We start from the raw sequence: 20,360 nt of genomic DNA, 5'->3' as shown, positions 1-20,360 counted from the left end.
GTAGTTCTATATTGTGAAAAATATTGGGGGGAAATCACTCCAGGAACAGCTTTAGTCAGAGTTGGCAGCTCTGTATCCAAATGTCCTTTTGTCAGAAGAGTCAACCTTTGCTTGAGGTTTTTTTTTGGGGGGGGGGGGTCTCTTTTCCATTTGTTCTTAACTACTTTGAGTTAATTCTTTTAACAATATAAAGCAGGATTCAAGATCTTAAAATTGCAGACATCACACACCCAAACTTTATGAGGCCTCCTGCAGCTGGATGGAACTTTTTCTTGACAAGAGGTCCAATGAGACTAGAACAGCAAAGGAGATTTATCACTTCTATTTCTGTCATGCAATCACTGCTACTAAACCTGGCATGAATTGTTGCATCTTTGTTTTGCTGGTCATTTGTGTTTTTATACCCACAGCCAAGATGGGAATACCTGTAGAATACATGGCTACCATAATAATACTTAGCATTTGTATTGTGCTGCACAAATAGAGCTGCTTTTTAAACTCCTTTGTGTATTAAACCATGATTACTACTAGGATTACAAAAGGATTTTAAAAAGTTTGTTCCAGCTAGAAAATTTGTTCTAACAAAACATGTTTGTTTATTGTCTGGATTATAGCCAGTATGTGTAATAAAGTGCTTGTCCATAGAAAGCAGAAATTAAGATGGTGTGGCTGTATTGCCCGGCTACTACTAATTAAGGGAATATTTTAGAGGGAAAGTAAGTAGCAGAATAAGAGAGATGGATAATTTTTTTAAAGGAGAATGTTGAAGGTGGTTTGCAAGGCACACATTTGTGGACCAGGAAGACAAAATGCATTGATCCTCACCCAATTTGTGCATTCATCTCCCTGTCATAACAAACTGTGAAGTCCCTCATTTCTTCTGTGTGGGGCAGAGTGCCCCATGAATCTCTCAAGCCTTCTCAGGGAATAGAATACACGTAAACTATAAATACCAGGGACATTCATTGCATCCCTAATGCTGTCTATGCATTAAGATCTGTAGTCTGAAGCTGCAGCTCTTACACCTCAAATGACTGTTAATGAGCAATCAGGATGGAATGTTATTGTACTGGCCTATGCTTCTGCTATAATGGCCAGTTGAGGACCTAAGCAAAATATTGGTTGTATAGTTTATTGCCTGATCCAGTTCCTGTTTTGGCATGAAGTGATCATTATTAACAGAATGACAACAAATTATTATTATTGTGAAACCTTTTAAATTAGCCAGGAACAGGCTACCAGATTTATGACAATATCAGCATTGCTTCAAGCATTTAGAAACCAGGAAGAAATCTATGCAAAATATTGTGGGTTCTGATACTCACTTGGCAACACAAAAACAACCCTCGTAAATTCACATTAAATGTTTTGTCCCATTCTTCCAGAGAGGTGGCTTCACTTGGGGAATTCATGTTGATCCCTGCATTGTTGCATGCAATATGGACTGTGCCCCACTTAGCCACGATTGTATCCAGCATCTTTTGCACATCTTCTGGTTTGCTTATATCCGCTGCTATAGCAATGCTTTTTATCCCTAGATGCGGGGTGGGGGGGGGGGACAGAACAAGCAGAATACCTGATTTACCTTTTTAAAAGATCCTCTTAATTACTATGTGTTGTTACAAATGTTATAATAGTGGTAATCATTTGCAAATGTACAGTTTTCAAAGAAGCAAACCCATTTTTAAGATTCACTACTGCTGTTACAAATGTGTATCATCATACAATAAACTCTTCTAGTCTTTCTGGGTTTGGTGGAAATGAAGCTTTGAATACTGCACCATCTACTGGCAAATGATTTTAAGTGCTACTGTTCTGCTCGAGTCTTTGAAATTGCTGTTGAGTGTGACATGTATTTAGGCTTTTCACATTTTTATTGTATTTTAAAGCACAACACTCTGGAGATCTCTCACACAGTTGCAGACATATCTAAGAATGAGCATATTCACAACTACTCTAGAGATAAGAATTATGAACTCTGAAATTCCAGAATGCCTTCATAATTTTGTGTTGACGTGAAGTAGGCAGCAATACTACCAAGAATGAACAGCAGATTTCAATCACTATTTACTTGTGAATTAATCTAGACTTTTCCTTCCTGCTTTATTCTGAGTATTTCTGTTGCTCCTTCTACCCAATATTGTTGACTATGGCTGTTGTTCTCAGCCTCTTTCCCAGCCCTGCCAACTGAGCTCCTGATGATGCCAGAAGTTGAATTTGGCACATTGTGCAAATGAAGCATGTGCTTTGTCATTAGTTATGACCTCTCCCTTGTTTATTTGCAGAGAAACTGAAGTCTAGCATGAAAACTGCTTTCATCCAGATTTTTCAGTGCTTATTCTATTAGCAAGACAATTCTTGGGTCATTTACTTTATTTGTCAATAGCATTGTTTAGGAAAACTCAATGAAGATGGCACTGACTAAAACAAAGGCAAAGTCAAATTAGATTTTAAAGTCAAAGGCAAGAAGAACAGCCTTAATATGAGCCCCACCCCCATTCCCTCCAAATGAGAGAGACAGGTCTGAACCCCATGAAACCTAGATTCGGAAATGTTGGGCTGAGCTAGTATCTCATATCTGGCTATGATTTCAGCATTTCCACGCGTGTGGCGTTTATAAAAATGTGCACATCAAGATAATAAAGTGTACCGGGTGACATTAGATCAGAACTGGTCCTAATTTGTTGTAGCGATGCAATTGATGTGTTCTTTGGTGGCATACATACTGAAGAAACATAGTTACTGTTTGGCTCTACTTTGTTAGGAAAGCCTTAAATGCCATAGCTGACACATGATTTATTGTATGGAACACCTTCTTTTGCTAGCTGATTGATGTGTATTATATAGAACCTGTTAACAAAAGATTGCTCTCCTCTGTTCCCGTCAGTCATGCCTCATTGTATGTTATTTTTCCTTCAAGTACCCCAGTGAAGAATTCTATCTAGGGTAATTTGCTTTCTTGGATGAATCATCTCTGCTAGGCAACAGGCATATGTTGGTCCTTGTTTACCAACAGAAAGTTGTTGCACTTGCTTTAAAGAACTGCTTAAAAACTATGTTATAGTTCAAAAGCCGTTTTTTCACTTGCAGGTCAGAACTTTCTCAACCTGACCATTCTAGCTTTGATCTATGTGTAACTGTCATACAGTATAGAGTAACGTGTGTAACAGCTTCCAAAAGCTATGTTTGGAAACATAAATGCAGTGTGGGGGGGGGGGGGTAACTTACCTAGGAGCAAGAGATTACTGGTTCAAATCTCCACCGGTATGTTCCCCAGACTATGGGAAACTATAGACAGACTATGGTTTCCCAGACTATGGAAAACACCTATATCGGGCAGCAGTGATAAAGGAAGATGCTGAAAGGCATCATCTCACACTGTGCGGGAGATGGCAATGGTAAACCCCTCCTGTATTCTACCAAAGAAAACCACAGGGCTTTGTGGTCACCAGCAGTCGACACGGACTCAACGGCACAACTTTACCTTTAAGTAACAGAGAAAACCTGCAGTGGCAGATTGTTTTAACAGAATCATCACATAGGAACATTGGAAGCTGCCATATACTGAGTCAGACCATTGGTCTATCTAGCTCAGTATTGACTTCACAGACTGGCAGCAGCTTCTCCAGGGTTGCAGGCAGGAATCTCTCTCAGCCCTATCTTGGAGAAGCCAGGGAGGGAACTTGGAACCTAGATGCTCTTCCCAGAGCGGCTCCATACAATGCTCATATGTAGTCTCCCATTCAAATGCAACCAGGGCAGATGCTGCTTAGCTAGGGGAACAAGTCATGCTTGCTAGCACAAGACCAGCTCTCCTCACATCACAAGGCTATGGGTGCAACTAGTATTGGTCTACACAGGCCTGCACAACTTGAACACATAAAGCTTATCCTGAGTCAATCATTCCATCGAGACCAGTACTGCCTGCTCTGACTGGCAGCTGCTCCTCATGGTCTCAGGCAGAGATGATTCCCAATGCTGCTACTGTAGATCTCTGCCAGGAATTGAATCTGGGATCTACTATGTGCAAAGCATATGATCAAGAATGGGGCAATGGCCCTTTCAAAAGGAAGCTGAAACTTTAACTCAGTTAAGACATAACTTTGGACATAATGCGGAACTGCGGGCCCAATGGTCCCACCTTGGTCCCCCCACTCTCCTGTTCACATTCAGATGAAATGGAGAGCTCCGTCTCTGCACTCTCCCTCTCTGAAGGACAACCCCAGCAGCCAATAGCAGCCAGAGCGAGGAAGGAGCTTCCTCCCTCAACTCCGCTTGCAAATGGAGGAAACTGCGGTGCCAGCATTTGGACATAATGCTGGCACTGCAGAACTGGCGTTAAAGTTGGCTAATCTCACTACAACAAATATATGATGAATATTTATATACAGTAAATATTTATATACTGCTTTTCAATGCAAGTTCCCAAAAGAGTTTACATAGAGAAATAAAAAAATTAATAAAGATGGATCTCTGTCCCCAAAGGGCTCACAATCTAACAACATAACATAGACACACCAGCAACCGCTACTGGAGTGATGTTGTGCTGGGGCTGGATAGGCCCAGTTGCTCTTCCTCCTGCTCAATAAAGGGAATCACCACTTTTTAAAGGTGCCTCTATGCTCAGTTAGCAGGGGACCACAAACTGAAGGTACGAAATAGAGTTTGAGGAGAGAAACCGCAGGTCCACTTCTTAACAAAACTATAGTTGCCCGCATTCAGACATACAGTTTCCGAAACTGGAGGTGAAGGGACTGCCGGTTTCATTTTACATGGAAATGTGGCCAGTGTCTTGGACAGCTCAGAAATTGTACCAGCACCACACACTCGCAAGTCAAATGCATTTCACCCTCCACCAGGAGGGTGATAAGCTACCAGTTTTTAAAGCTTGTCCGTTGTCAAGAAGACCTGGAAAGCCACAATACATATAACTCAGCTGCATTTGGCTTGATGGGTCACACATGCTGTGCTGCCATGCTAAACACTGGTAAACACACTTGAAAGCTGCATTGGTTATATTTACACATACTCCTCTCAGGAACAAAGATCTGAGGTACTGTTAACTGTTCTAGGAGCAGACTCCTTAATTCTGTCCTGTTCACACATTATTTATGTTCAGGAACACAGTCCACACACATGTTCAGTGAGTAATGTGAAGCAATCTCAGAGCTTCAGAAAGGAATTAATTCTTTTCCGTAGGCTTACAGGAACTAAGTTGTATCTACACTGGCAGCATACAAGCAGCTGAGAAACAAGGGCACGTTGTTGTCTTTAACTCAGAGTGGGGACTCATGCTCTCTCATTAACGTCTTTCTCACATTTGATTAAAATATTTCTTGGCTGATGCATCACAATTCTCTGAACCATCTCAGGTACAAAGGAAGCTGCCTTACATTGAGTCAGATCCTTGGTCCATCTAGCTCACTGATATGATTGGCAGTGACTCTCCAGGGTTTCAGACGGGGTCTTTCCCAGCCCCACCAGGAGATGCCTGGGACCTTCTGCATGCAAAGCAGGTGCTCTACCACTTAAAAACAGCCCTGCTGGATCATGTCCAAGGCCCATCTCGTCCAGCATCCTGTTTCACACAGTGGCCCACCAGATGTCACTGGGAGCCTACAGGCAGGGCATGCCTTCTCTCCTGCTGTTATTCCCCTGCAACTTGTACTCAGAGGCATCCTGCTTCTGAGGCTGGAGGTAGCCTATAGCACTCCAGCTAGTAGCCGTTGATAGACCTCTCCTCCAGGAAGTTATCCAAACCCCTCTTAAAGCCATCCAGGTTGTTGGCTGGAGCAAAATGTGTGGTCACTATTTTTCAAGTGTTTGGATTCTTTGGTGTATAATAACTACAGTGCACTACAGCCTCAGTAACCATATGGGATAATCATTCTTCTGAAAAATACTCTTAAAAGGAAATCATGCCCCTCACCAAAACACAGCAGTCAGTGAAGAGACTAGTTTTCAAGCCTTCTCTGATATGGCAGGATTTAATGTGATGATGGCGGGTGGGCAGTATTGGATTTGGGTACTTCAAAATGAGCAAGTCCTCAGGTGAGGTGTTGGAGTCCCTAAAGGATCAGGTACATAGCTTGGGAGTGTTTCTGGACCCAGGCCTCACGCTGCTTTCTCAGATTGAGGCTACGGCCTGGAGTGCCTTCTATCAACTTTGGTTGATATGACCACTGCGTTCCTTCCTTGAAGATAATGATCTCAGAACTGTGGTGCACTCTCTGGTAACCTCTAGGCTTGACTACTGCAATGCACTCTACGTGGGCTGCCTTTGTATGTAGTTCAGAAACGTCAGTTGGTCCAAAACGCAGCAGCTAGATTGGTCTCTGGGGTTTCTAATAAACATATTATATAAACATATTATGCCTGTTTTAAAGCAATTGCATGGACTACCAATAGGTTTCCAGGCAAAATACAAAATGCTGGCAATTACCTTTAAAGCTCTAAATGGCTTGCAACTGGGTTATCTGGGAGAGTGCCTTCTTCTGCATGATCCCCAACAAACATTAAGGTTACTGGCAGAGGTCTGTCTCCAGATACCGCCAGCTCATCTGGCAGTGACTTGGGAAAGGGCCTTCTCTGCAGTCGCTCCTGGGCTGTGGAATGCGCTCCCTATATAAATTTGTGGGTTAACGTCTTTAAAGGTAAAGGAAAAGTGTGCCGTCGAGTTGGTATCAACTCCTGGTGACCACAGAGCCCTGTGGTTGTCTTTGGTAGAATACAGGAGGTGTTTACCATTGCCATCTCCCACGGAGTGTGAGATGATGCCTTTCAGCATCTTCCTATATCGCTGCTGCCCGATATAGGTGTTTCCCATAGTCTGGGAAACATGCCAGCGGGGATTCGAACTGTCAGCCTCTGGCTTGATAGTCGTCATTTCCCCGCTGCACCATTAAATATCTTTACCAGCCTTTAAAAGAGCCCTTAAAACACATTTTTAAAGCCAAGCTTTTAGTAGTATTTGAATGTTTAAAATTCTTTTAAAGTGTTTTAACAGTTTCTTATTTTGTTCTTGTTGTGTTTATTTTTGTGAACTGTCTAGAGTCTTTGGAGTCAGGTGGGAGAGAGAGAGAGAGAGAGAGAGAGAGAGAGAGAGAGAGTGACTAGAGTGTCTGAACTGCCCATCTCAGTGAGCTGGTTCGAAGGATACAGCTGCAGCACACATGAAGAGGAAAAGCTTGCACCAAGAGTGTGCCTGTCAGGACATCCCCCACAGATGTCCTGATGCTTAAACAAGTATTTGGAGTGTGTGTTTTGGACTATTCAGATTAGCAGCCCTCACAAATGATCAAGGGATGCACCAGCAGGGCATCAGCATGTCTGTGGAGGACATCCTGCTGGGTGCACAGTAGGCACGCCCCCTCCTCCTTCATGTTTGAACTTGCCCATTGAGAACATGATTTAAAGCACTAAAAGGGCATAGAAATGATGTCTTGTTTTGAGCCTTGTTTGGAATACTATTCCGAGTTGTGGATGTCATGATTCAAGAAAGATTCCTGAAAACTGGAACGACTTCAGAAGAAATACGTATGAGGAAAGGCTAAAAGAATAGTTATAATGTAGGTGTCAGCAGCTAACAGGGCTGTACATGACCACTGTTATCAGACTGACCCAACCCTAGTAATGATCGAATCATGCACTTGATCTCTGGGATGGTCCAGATTGCATTGAATATAATGTATCATCAATATTATGTATATGAATAGTCATAGGAATAACAGTAGATACATTGGTATCAGCTTGATGCACCAGGCTGTGGGATGGGAGGCTTCCTTGTACTGAAGAGCCAGCTCCTCCAAAGAAATAGGTTGCTTTCTGGGCAGCATTTTACATGGCCACCTTTCCTTGCCTGGGTTCATTCCATAATGCATCAAGAAAGGAAGGAACAGCATGATGTTGTCTCCTTTTCCTAGTGCATTACTGGGCAGAAAAGGGCTGTGCCCTATCTCTGCACAAGGTGTGGCCATTTTTTCCCCTCCAGTAAAGCACCAGGAAAACGATGCATCATTTATTTATTTTATTTATCATATTTACATACTGCCTGATATATGTATCTCTGGGCGATGCACAAAATCTAAAACGCAACAAATATAAAACAGAATAAAAACAATTAAAATAATTTCACAGAATAAAAACAATTAAACCATTTTAAATTAATCTTTATATTTAATTCTCTAAGCTGTACACATAGCTAATTCCATGCATGGCATGGAAGAGTTTGGAGAGCTGCCGGATAGCCATGGGGACAGGGGAAGAAAACAACCACGGCGGCCAGACAAGTCACACTGGCTGGTGGAGCCACACCAGCAGGAGGAGGCAGCCAGCCGGTGGAGCTGTGCTGGCAGGAGGAGCTGAGGAGGCAGCCGGCCAACTGGGGGAGGTGGTGGCGGGCCAGCCAGGCAGAGGCGTTTGGTAGGCGGGTGAGAAGCTAAGAACCAGTGGATGGCTGATGAGAAAATAACGGCGGCAGTGAGTGGGAGAAAACAGCTGGGCCAAACTAGAGGCGCAGATGCTCTGCGCCCAGCCCAGCTAGTTTCAATTAAAAGCCTGAGAAAGAGGTCTGGATTGAGGGCCTTTTTAAAAGCAGTGAGAGATGCAGAAGCTCTTATTTTGACAGGGAGCGTATTCCAGAGCCCTGAGGCAGCCACAGAGAAGGCCTGATTCCAAGTTGCCACCAAACAAGCATCTGACCTCCCCAGGCGGCATGGCTCATGACAAAGGAGGCATTCTCAAGTACCCTGTACCCAAGCTGTTAAGGGCTTTATATAGGTAGTAACCAGCACTTTGTATTTCAGTCAGAAACATATCAGCAACCAATGCAGTTCTTTCAAAACCGGAGTTATGTGGTCCCTTCATGTTATCCTGGAGACCAATCTGGCTGCCGCATTCTGTACCAGTTGTAGTTTCCGGAAGGCAGACCCACATAGAGTGCATTACAGTAGTCAAGCCTGGAGGTTACCAGCATATGTACCACTGTTTTAAGGACATTTACCTGAAGAAATGGGCATAGCTGACATATCAGCAGAAGCTGATAAAAACAACAACAACGCTCCTGGCCATTGCCTCAACCTTATAAACCACAAGGAGTCATGACATTGTTTCCTTCCCTTGGGCAAGAAATGGTGGCAATTTCAAAAGTTGCTGCAACTACTTAGAAAGCAGTCTATTTATTTGGAGAAGCTCGCTTTTCAATACAAGTGAGCTACATCCTCCAACCCTATTTGATACCATAATGATACGATGCGGCATGGTATTGAAAAGCTTACTGATCTCAGGGGCACTTTTCATTCAAATTGTTTCCAGTGGAAAACATTCCAATAGGGTTTCCATCACCATCGACCGGATTATCGGTTTGATGTGATGTATAGCCCTAGAAACTAAATATACCCCAAGAGTCAATCAATTCAACTGCTTAATTAGTTAAATAATTGTAAATGGATGTTTATCTAATCTTTTCTTTTTAATCTATAGAGAATAGGGTTTCTATGACTTCCTTGTGTGACCATTTCCCTTACCAAACCATTTTTCTACTCATAGGAAACATTTCCAAACTGAATCTGAGAGGCAGCATGCTTGAACTCATGGCTTTTGATTCTTCCTCAATGGAAAGTTAGCCGCTAACAAGCAATGTCCAACTATTAGTATTTTCTTCTTCAGTTCTAAAGTAAAGTAAAATGTGCCGTTGAGTCGGTGTCGACTTCTGGTGACCACAGAGCCCTGTGGTAGTCTTTGGTAGAATACAAGCAGGGTTTACCATGGCTTCCTCCCGCACAGTATGAGATGATGCCTTTCAGCATCTTCCTATATTACTGCTGCCCGATATAGGTGTTTCCCATAGTCTGGGAAACATACCAGTGGGGGCTCGAACCGGCAACCTCTGGCTTGGTAGTCAAGCCATTTCCCCACTGCACCAGTAGGTGGCTTCAGTTCTCCTTTTTATATGTGATCATGACTATAAAGTTTTCTTTGTTCTAAGCTACCAGTCTAATTACTTGCAATTAGGATCTAAGACAACTCTATGCTTGTATATTTGAAAACAAATTCTACTGATTACAACGGGATATAATTTGTTCTATTGGAACAAATGTTTTTTTAGAAAAGATTCCTGATATTTCAATTGGACAAATGAATAAAATAGAAGCATATTGAGATCTGGTGGCAAACACTGGTGGCAAACACTGATCTATCACTGGTCAGTGATACTGGCCAAATTAAGAACCAACATCACGTAGCAGATACTGAGCCCTTTGTCACGATCCATGAGAAAGGGCAGGGGAGGAAGCCTCAGAAAGCTTACCACAAACTATCTTGGTCGCTTTGCTGGGCAGGTGATCATCCGCCCAGATGACTGCTTGCTCCTGCCAGCGGCTGGGAAGTGTTTGGGCTGGGAGCTGGAAGACGAACAAAAAAATGGAGCTAAGGGAACGCTTGCTTCCATAACCTCATTTTAAAGGTGGGCTCTGAAGTGGGTTTGCTGCTGGGAGCTATGCGGTTCCCTGTGGTTCTGACAATCAGCTGAGACCGGGCTTGGCTTTCTTCGTCCAGTTTTGACTGATCGCCAGAACATGCTCACTGTGCTGGATTTGGATCAGGAGACATGGGTGCAAATTCCTGTTCAGTCACAAAGTTCACTGGATGGTCTGGGGCAAATAACTATTTCATGGGCCTACCTCCCTGTTTCACCCCTAGCTCAAGAAAAAAAGAGAGGGGAAATGTATGTCACTGAGAGTTCTCTGGGGGAAAGAACAGCATAACAAAAGGAATACATACATGACATCATTGTTTTGAATTATATTTAGAGAGTTAGAATAAATCGAGATGTAAAGCATGTATGAGGCATTCTGAAGCAGAAATGAAACAAAAAATATTCTCGCCCAGATGCTAGAGCACTACCTCACTGATCCTGCTATCCCTGTAAATAGCCTTTGTTGCCCTCGCACTGTCCATTCCTGATATTTACAGCTCTCTCAAGATAAGGGATTTTTGATTGAGTTATATCCAGCTGCCGTCACAAGGTGAAAGCAAAAACTGCACAAGCCAAAATACAAAAATGAGAACAAACTGGGAAAGCATTTTTTTCTGCCAGCGGCTAAGTAACACTACCTTTCAGGTTCAGTTCCGATGCTACTGCTTCTGCCTTTGCAAGCACTAGGTCCACAATAGCAACCTTAGCACCTGCTTCCCCCAATGCATGGCAAAAGGCTCTCCCGATCCCCTGGCCTCCACCAGTTACATATGCAACTTTGCCATTAAGTTGCATGCGGTCAAGGATACGTCGTCTACCGTAGCCCCAAAAGACATCGTCTTTCACGACACCCTTTTGAAACAAAAGCAGAACAATTTAGTGAGACTGCAAGGAAGAACAATGAAAACATACCATGCAAATGAACAATTTAGACACCCATCCTTTAAAGACCACAACAAACTTTTTGTGGTTAATGACTGTATACATGGTGCCCCCATGTGGTCAGACCTTGGATTTCAGGCATGGAAAATACTCGTGGTTAGAAAGCATCATGCTTGCTGCTGCAAACGTTTCTTGTGATCTAGACAGGACAGTGGTGTGCCACGAAAGAACATTAAACACTTTGTGACTCTTACAAGCTCTTTCTACATGGCCTACTGTTTTAAAGTTCTGATACTTGCTCAGGGTACACCTAAACTGCTTCCCTCAACTGCTTATGAAGACTTTAGTTACTACTTTGAATCACTATCATTAAGCAAAGTTCTTTATAAGTGATTGTGTGGATTCATCCTAAGTAATTATCAGCCATCACTTGACCATTTACAAGTTGGAAGAGGGCACTCCACATTGGCAAGACCAGTGAATTGTGCTGGGCAGCATATGCTCTTCCATTTTATTCCTCAGGAGCACATATGGCCAGTTATTTAGATTAACAAAAGGACACCAGACTGCCACTCAAGATGGCTCCTGACTCATTGATTCAGCTGCTACTTGGACTGAAGAAGAAAAACTGCCCAGGCGGAAAGAAGACCAACATGAAGTGCTGGAGTTGGATAGCCCCCAGAAAGCATCCAATTATGCTTATTATGTAAAAGATGCAGGAATAATGATGGCCATCAGGACCTCACAACCTATTCAAATCCTTCTCATGCACACTTCATTTTAATTTTAAGCCAGCTTTGGTATCCATGTAGATGTTCACTAAACACACACACACACACACACACACACACACACACACACACACACACTGCTTTGAAGCAATCAGTTAGGCACATTACTACCATTACTGCTTTGTACTTGATACATCACAGATCTTAATCAGTAAACACAAAGGGGTTGCCTATACTCAAGCTACCTGGAAGGTATGCCATAATCTGCCCTGGAAGTCTTACTCATAAGGATTGGGGGAAAGGTTGTGGTTCTTTGGTGGTGAAGGAAAGGCTGCATAATCAACCACCTGATATACTGGTTGGTATACTGCCATCCATGGCTTGTATGCCTTCATAAAACTATAATAGGGAAAAGGATCTCAATAGAAGCTCTTTCCAGTCATTTGAAAACCATGGCTAATCAATGTGCAAAGGGGAGAATGAGATTGTGCTCGATACCACTGTGGTGTTGGGTCCAAGAAGAGAGCTGACATACAACTTGTACATGCACATGATCTGCTGCTATCTTGTAAAAGTGTTAAGTAAAAATTATTTTGCTTATCTCGTGCAGTGGCTCTGCTCATACCTTTGGATCAATGTATATGCCAGCCAGAAACAGGGACAGCAGTTGCGATCTTGTTTTGCATTCCTCCATGTGCTTGTCCATGCTTAGCAAATATTGGGAAAGGGCTAAAGATTTTCTTATATGAAAAAAGCATATTAATTGCCCATAGGCATTCTTTTTTCTAATCACATACATTAGGCTTTTCATACTTTTATATGGTACCAACTTTGCACTGCCCTTTCCCTTTTTTCTTTTCTAAAGGACAGGAGCACTGATAAGAAATCTTCACTCCAGAGCTCTCAACAAGCTGGATTTTCTTAGGGTAAGGGTTAGGGTTGCATTGTGATTCACTGAATCACATATGAAGCACAATCATAAGCATGTATACTCAGAAGTAAGTCTCAGCAATTTCAGTGAGACTTACTTTATAGAACCTGTCTTTAGAATTGAAGCTTAGGAGAGCCTTAATTTCCTTAGGGTCTTGTTTCCAACAAGAGGTGGTCTTTAATGTTCCCATACAGAGGTGCTCTTACCCCTGGACTTTGGAGCTGAAGCCCAGGGCCTCCACACTCCCTGGGGGCCCCTCAATCCTCTTTCGTCTGTCCTGAGTGGTGTGGTTGCCGTGCCCCACTGTGGCCCACGCTGCACCAGCCAGCCAAGTATGATTGTGAACTGCGCCAGGTGCTCTAGAGACAGAGGGGGGAGGGGGGGAAGAAATATGTGGGCTGGAAATATGTTAAGTTGCATATTGAAATGTTTCTGCTAATGCATATTTGCATGAATATACCTGGTTTATATTCTTACATTCTTGTGAGTTCAGTTGCTGTTTGTGCCCTCAAGAACCCACGTGTTCAAGATACTTTGTGTGTCATGGTGTGTGTGTGTGTGTGTGTGTGTGTGTGTGTGTGTGTGAGAGAGAGAGAGAGAGAGAGAAGAGGGATAATGCTTAATGTGGGGGAGGGGCTTCAAAGGCCTTTAGATCTGTTTCTGTTTCTCTTAGCTTAGGGATGACTGAGAAAAACAAATCCTCCAAGCGGTGGAAGCACATTCGTATGAACCCCATCTTACTAGCTCAGTAAATCCAGGGGGCAAAGAAATGGATTATTTATTTCAAGTCTGAAGTTCAAACCAATTAATCTGAGAGGCAAGTACTCACCTGTGGAAAGATCTCTTCATCACCAATAAATGTCTGACTCCTTTGGAGAAGAATCAAACCACCTTGAACAGGTAGGACAACCTTGACCAAAGAAACCCCACAGTTCATTAAATATATAGAACAGTACTTCATCAGTTTACTTTGAACTCTCAATCATGGGAACATGTCCAAAATCCACAGACACTGACAGGTACTTTTAAGATGTATTTCAGAATAAATATCAGTCCCAAAACTTCTCTCAAGTGAGGTTACTGCAAAAGACGTCCCTTCCTCTCCTCATAACCAAGCTTCTCTTTACTTGTTCCATAGTAAAAAGTCATGTTATCAATGTTATGTTATCAACTCTCCCTTCCTACAAACATCAAGTCAATTTTAAGAAGCATAAATCACAACAAAGGTGTTTTGGCGAAACAAGTGTACTTCCATGTTGAAGCCATTTTGTTTGCCAACAATCTGAACTCGGTCTCTTGGGGTATTCACAAGTCACAAACTGGCTTGGGAGGAAACTTTATGTTACATACAAAAGTACCCTTTTATTAGCAAGGGTTCTGTTCCCCCGCTATTTCCGTGAATAATGAAACCACAAATAAAGAACCTTAAACCTCTAGGGATTGGGAGGTTAGGTTCCTAAGCATATTGAAGTGTGCTGAAAACAACAAGAAAAAGTGGGGGGAGCAGAAATAAGTACAGTACCTTGCTCTCCAGCAATGAACCCCAACCCCCCCCCCCAAAAAAAACTTCTGATTTGCGGGCTTTTTGTTGGGGGAGAAAAGAGTCACAAATTGGCTCTGTGCTACAAAATGGTGACAGAAATGATGTCAGAAGAAATTTCTAGCCACTCAGGAACCAGAGATTGGTGGGGGGGGGGGAATTGGGGGAGCCCTATTTTTGTCCTGCAGATAAAGAAACTGGTTTCCTATGACTCAACCACAGTCTTGTGGTAGCAAGCATGATTTGTCCCCTTAGCTAAGCAGGGTCCACCCTGGTGGCATATTAAAGGGAGACTAGAAATGTAAGCACTGTAAGATGTTCCCCTCAGGGGATGGAGCCACTCTGGGAAGAGCAGAAGGTTTCAAGTCCCCTCCCTGGCTTCTCTAAGATAGGGCTGAGAGAGATTCCTGCCTGCAACCTTGGAGAAGCCGCTGCCAGTCTGTGAAGACAATACTGAGCTAGATAGACCAATGGTCTTACTCAGTATATGGCAGCTTCCTATGTTCCTATGTTCCTATAGGCAAAACCACGGATGGAGAACCTGTGAATAATGAGGGTCTCCTATACTTTATTTATTTATTTATTTATTTGAAACATTTGATATACCGCCCACTCCGAAGACTCTGGGCGGTGTACAAAAACATGCAAAACAAGACAGCCTTAAAATTACATTCTAAATAAAACTAAAGTAACTAACAGGGGGTGGGGATAGATAAACTACAGGGTAAAAGCCTGGCGAAAAAGAAAAGTCTTCAGTAAGGATTTAAAAATCGACAAAGAAGGAGCTAAACAAATCTGCAGGGGAAGGGAATTCCAGAGAAGTGGGGCGGCAACCGAGAAGGCCCTTTCACGGGTCCTAGCGCCCCGAACCTCTTGGAAATTGGGGACCGACAAAAGGGCCATCTGACCAGATCTGACTAGACGGGATGTAACTGGATGGGAGAGGCGGGTCTGTAGGTAAACAGGTGCCAAACCCCTCAAGGCTTTGAAGGTCAAAACCAGGACCTTAAATTGAACTCAGTAGCGAATAGGCAACCAGTGCAATGACTGCAGGAGAGATGTTACCCTGTCATATTTTCTGGCACCCATAAGTAAACGAGCCACTACATTCTGGACCTGTTGTAGCTTTCCGATCATCCTCAAAGGTAACCCTAGATAGAGGGTGTTACAATAATTTAGGCAGGAGATAACAAGGGCATGGGTCACTGTCATTAATGCTTGCCGATCAGTAAGGGCGTAATTGACGAATCAGATGGAGCTGAGCAAAGGCACTTCTGGCTGCAGCCTCCACCTGCTGTTCAAGCAGGATGTTTATTGGTATGTTGATATATTTATTGTAATGCAATTTTATTTGACATGTTTAGTGTATTACTTAACTTTTTATTATTGAAATGCTTATGTCAATGAAGTGTATTAAATTTTATCAAAATATTAATAGTCTGTCTTGTCTGTATTGTTTTATATATTCTTATGGATTGTGAGCTGCTTTAGCTGCAATTTTTTGTGAAACATGGGGTGAAAATTAAAAGCAAAATAAAAATTACATTCCTGCAATGGCTTAGAGATAGAAAAGCTATTCCCAGGAAGGGGAAGGAGAGAACATTTCAGAGACGCTTTGTCTCCCCCAACCCAAATTTGGCTTTGTAAAGAAAAGCTAATACTGCAGGTGGGGTAAGATGGCCAAGAGGAGAAAATATTCACCGCACTACACAGCAGTCTGACTGGATGCAGCCTCACCTCTTTCTCCATGCCTGTGCTCAGCTTGGAACAAGGAGCATCCCGCCTCGCTGCCAGTGATCTGACTAGAATGGTACCCACTTGAGCACACTAGCAACAACTCACCCCCTTTCCATCTCCTGATGGACAACCAATAACAATGACCACTCTTCCAGGACTGCTACTTCATTCACCAATAGTGGTGGCTTTTATGGCTGGTGATAACTTATATCAGTCTTGAAAGATGTTTATAGCAAAGTAAAATAAGAGTCACAGAAGTCACCACAGCTGGAATCTTCCCCCACAACACTCCCTACAACCCAACAAAAGTTCACATGCACCTAACTAGTCTATAAAGAGCTAAGTGTAAGGGTTCTGAGATAGCACCAAGGAATTTATGGTAACAAGATTTGTATCTAATCTATCATTTATATATATATATATATATATATGGGGTAGACTGTAATAAAACCTTTAGATCAGACAAAGATAAGCCCTAATCAGCCCTCTGCAGATAAGATCTAAATAAAGGAACCTTGAATAAAGGACAGGCTATATACATGTGATAAAATCAATAAATCAATAAAAGCTTAAACAAAGATCAGCAGTATGTTAAACTCCAATGGAAGGAGCAGGTGGAAGGTCTTAAACTGCACAATACCTCTATGCAAAATGTACAGAAGTTGCTACTATATCAATGTTGTCCTTAATTGCACAGTACTAACCTGTTCTGTACGAGGATCTGAATTAATTACTTGATTCAGTTTTTTGACATCTAATACATTTTCATCTGTTGTATTCTCTAGGTAGGCATGTCCTTTCACAAGAGCGTTTTCCACACAGAGCACCCCATCCATCCTTAGCAAATGGTTCTCCATGACAGAGTGGTAGTAGTCTGCAGGGTTCCTTTGATCAGCATCAATAAAGACAATATCAAAATCTTCCCCCTTGGCTGCTAACTCCTGGAATCAAAAATATTAAAATCATATCAAAGAAAAACATCACAGCATATGTTATTTGGCCCTGAAGCCAAAAGAATTCAGGTGCTCTTGCTTTAAAACAAGCAAATGTCTTTGTTGCTTACTTTTTTAAAAACTCAGCTGACTGATCGTTCCGAACAGTATTAAAGGTATGTCTTGACAACATTCACTTTATGGATCAAAGTGTGCTGAGTCAGCACTTTGCCATAATCTATTTAGACTGTGCGCTTTGTCCCACACTGGTTCTCACTGGTTGACATGGATGGCAGTGACTGGTGATTTACCCAAACAAGTAGTGTCCCACACACTAAATGCAGGGACACCCTAGGCAAATGGGACTTGCTACAATATCCAAACTAGGCTCCTTGGATCATTTTCCCAGACTTACCCTTAAAAATTCCTGTTAGGTATCACTGAATGATAGGGGTGTGCGAGCCAGCTTGATTCGAGCCGGGCTCAATGTCAAACTTGCTCAGCTCAACAAGTCAAACTGGTTCAGGCCCAGTTCAAACTGAACTTGTTTGGAGCTCTACCGGTAAAGGGTAGAATACTTTTACTGGTATTCCTTACTGGATTTCCCTTTACCAGTAGAGCTCTGAACCAGTTCAAACCAGTCCGGCAGTCAAACCAGACTGGGTACAGTTCAACTGGACCCACGGTGGGTCGGTTCAAAACTGGTTTTGTGCATATTCCTACTGAATGTCTGTCTCACTAAAGACCTGAATTACTGCCTGATTCCTTTTAAACTGATTTTATGAAGGAGGAACTCTAATAACCCAAATCCATTCCCTTTGATATACCTCCCTCTTGACCCAAATTAAGAAGTAATTCTTCCTCAGGATACATGATATACCTGGGGAAAGTATGTGTCCCTTTTTTTAAAAAAGCACAATTAAGATATTTTACTGTATGTGGACACTCATTCTTGTTGCTTCTGGATGCTATTCTACTGAGTACAGTTTATATTCACTGGCAAGGCTAAATCTCGGGGGAAGCTAGAGAGGGAATGCAATTTCTAGTAATAACAGCTCACAACAGTGAATACTATCCACTTATCCCCACAATTTCCAGCTATTTTGGACTCCTTTCTGAATTAACCTTTCATATCAAAAGGAGCAATTCTGCACACTAGAGACTCCGACACAATTTCATGCATAATTTATTCACTCAGTTCAACATTAAACGTGGAGTCCTTGACTTTGTCAAGGTGGATTCTGTTGGCAGACTTCACAAGCAGCAAAACAGGGGAAATGAGATCTGTGCTTCAACCTCTTCACCTAGCCTGTCGAATAAACGAGAGGAGGGGATGAAAAAGGCAGCAAAGTCCCTAACATGCTTCCACAGTGTGCTGCAATTACCAGAGTATTTTGCAAATGTATCGTTATTACTTTCGGGTATGATCTTGTTAAAGCTTTACCATGGATGAATTTAAAATTGATTTAACTCTAAATACTGAACCTAAAAAAAAGTTATAAACTCAAAAAACCAGAATGCCACCATGGTACAAAGGCATACAACAATGCATTATGTTTGTACCATAATCCATTGTTATTGTGATGATCAATGCGAAGTGCATTTGAACACTCGAAATGCAGAATATAAGTGCTAAGAATTATTATTATTATTATTGTCATCATCTCACCATATTTCATGCATCTATTACAGCAATTGTTTCCATTTTATACACTGACACAGAAAGAGGAAGCACAAGGTGGCTATAGCTGTGTTTCGTAGCTCCTATGATTACAGCAGCCCATATTACCTGGATTGGGTGTCTTAGAGCAGAAACAGAATTAACTGAGGTCCTGGGCATATGTTTTGCCTAGCATCCAACACACAAGCATGAAGATAAAACCTGTACAGCATAAGGCTACAGCTTGGCAGTTGTTCAGAACAACATCTGTAAAGGGACTGGGAGAAGTATGGGAGATAGTCCAGCCTGCATGTACAACCATCTGCCAATTCCCTGCTTCATGTACCTGAATCCCCTACTGTGGGGGCTGTTGTAACCTGTGGGCTACAATAGCCTTCAGACTAGATTTGCTCTGTGATCATCTGGCATGGATTGGATCTCATCGCCTTTGACCTTTCGAGAAGCAGGAAATCTGTGGCTGTTATTTAAAAGGGCTCATTATTTCAGACCTTAATGCAACTCAATAATAAGCTCAAAATACCTTCATTTCCTAGAACTCAGTCCCTGGTTTGTTTGTTTTTTTAATCTCAAGGGCAGTGACTTTTTAAATTAGGGACAATCAAGGACACTGTACATACCTTGAAAGAATGATGCACAGAATGCCATCCAAAGTTAACACATTGTTTTGTATTACACAAGCACACAAATAGCCATTGACCCAGAGCACTCTGTATTTCTCTTCTGACTGGCTTTTAAAAATATTGACTTTAGCCACTTGCGCTAAAGTCATTACAGTTACCAGATTGTTCAAAGGATAATATATTACATAACATTACTCAACATTTTAGTGACTGAAATAATCATTACTAGATGATTATTTCAAAAACTCAATCACTGAAATGTTTTATATTTTTAAACTTTGCATCTAACATATGTTTATCTGCCCCCCTGTGGCTGCCCCTAATTTGCTTTCCTCCCACATGTCTGCTTTGTCTTTTCATCATATTCCATTTGCCTGTCTTCCTAACTCCTTCAGTTATCCTTCATTCCCCAAGTCTTTTTTTTTCTGAAAGAGAGCAAAGAACTTCTGTGTCAGAAGCTACTGGAACTAGAATCCTCTGGAAACTGGAATCCTCAATGTGTGCAGGGCCTTTTGTGATGATTTTGCTCAGCTCCAACCACCATTTGGCCCTTCTAAAGAGGAAGGCTTATAAAGGCTGTCTGTTTAGTTTAGGACTGTGCTACGGATTGACATTGCTTGCAACAGCGCCCCCTAAAATGGTTGATATGGAATGTTGTAGCTGTCTTAAAAGCTAGGGCTCACAGACCTAGATTTCATCAGATATATTGGTGGTTTTGATATTTTGCTCTTTCAGGCGACATGGATGACCTAAGAACCATATGTTGATGGTTTTACTGTTTCTTCAATCAGAGCTACCCCTGGGGGTGGCAGAGGTCGGTCTTGTGGTGGGC

General features: G+C 42.2%; 1 protein-coding gene across 13 annotated transcripts in view; it reads right to left on the bottom strand.

The window, feature by feature from the left end:
- Window positions 1–20,360, bottom strand: part of LOC128345691 (uncharacterized oxidoreductase YhdF-like) — a 123,084-nt gene that overhangs the window by 54,142 nt on the left and 48,582 nt on the right. For all 13 annotated transcript variants that reach the window (XR_008316586.1, XM_053298028.1, XM_053298029.1 and 10 more), the window contains 4 exons: window positions 17,000–17,236; window positions 13,848–13,928; window positions 11,113–11,326; window positions 1,326–1,534 (listed from right to left, as the gene is read on the bottom strand). Coding sequence is in view for 12 of the 13 variants with exons in the window: in XM_053298028.1 (XP_053154003.1) it covers window positions 1,326–1,534; window positions 11,113–11,326; window positions 13,848–13,928; window positions 17,000–17,236 (741 nt within the window). In the remaining variant the exon portion in view is untranslated. The remainder of the gene's footprint in view (window positions 1–1,325; window positions 1,535–11,112; window positions 11,327–13,847; window positions 13,929–16,999; window positions 17,237–20,360) is intronic.

Source organism: Hemicordylus capensis, chromosome 2, assembly GCF_027244095.1.
Source record: "Hemicordylus capensis ecotype Gifberg chromosome 2, rHemCap1.1.pri, whole genome shotgun sequence".
Lineage (NCBI taxonomy): Eukaryota > Metazoa > Chordata > Lepidosauria > Squamata > Cordylidae > Hemicordylus > Hemicordylus capensis.
This window is presented reverse-complemented; position numbering and strand designations above follow the sequence as displayed.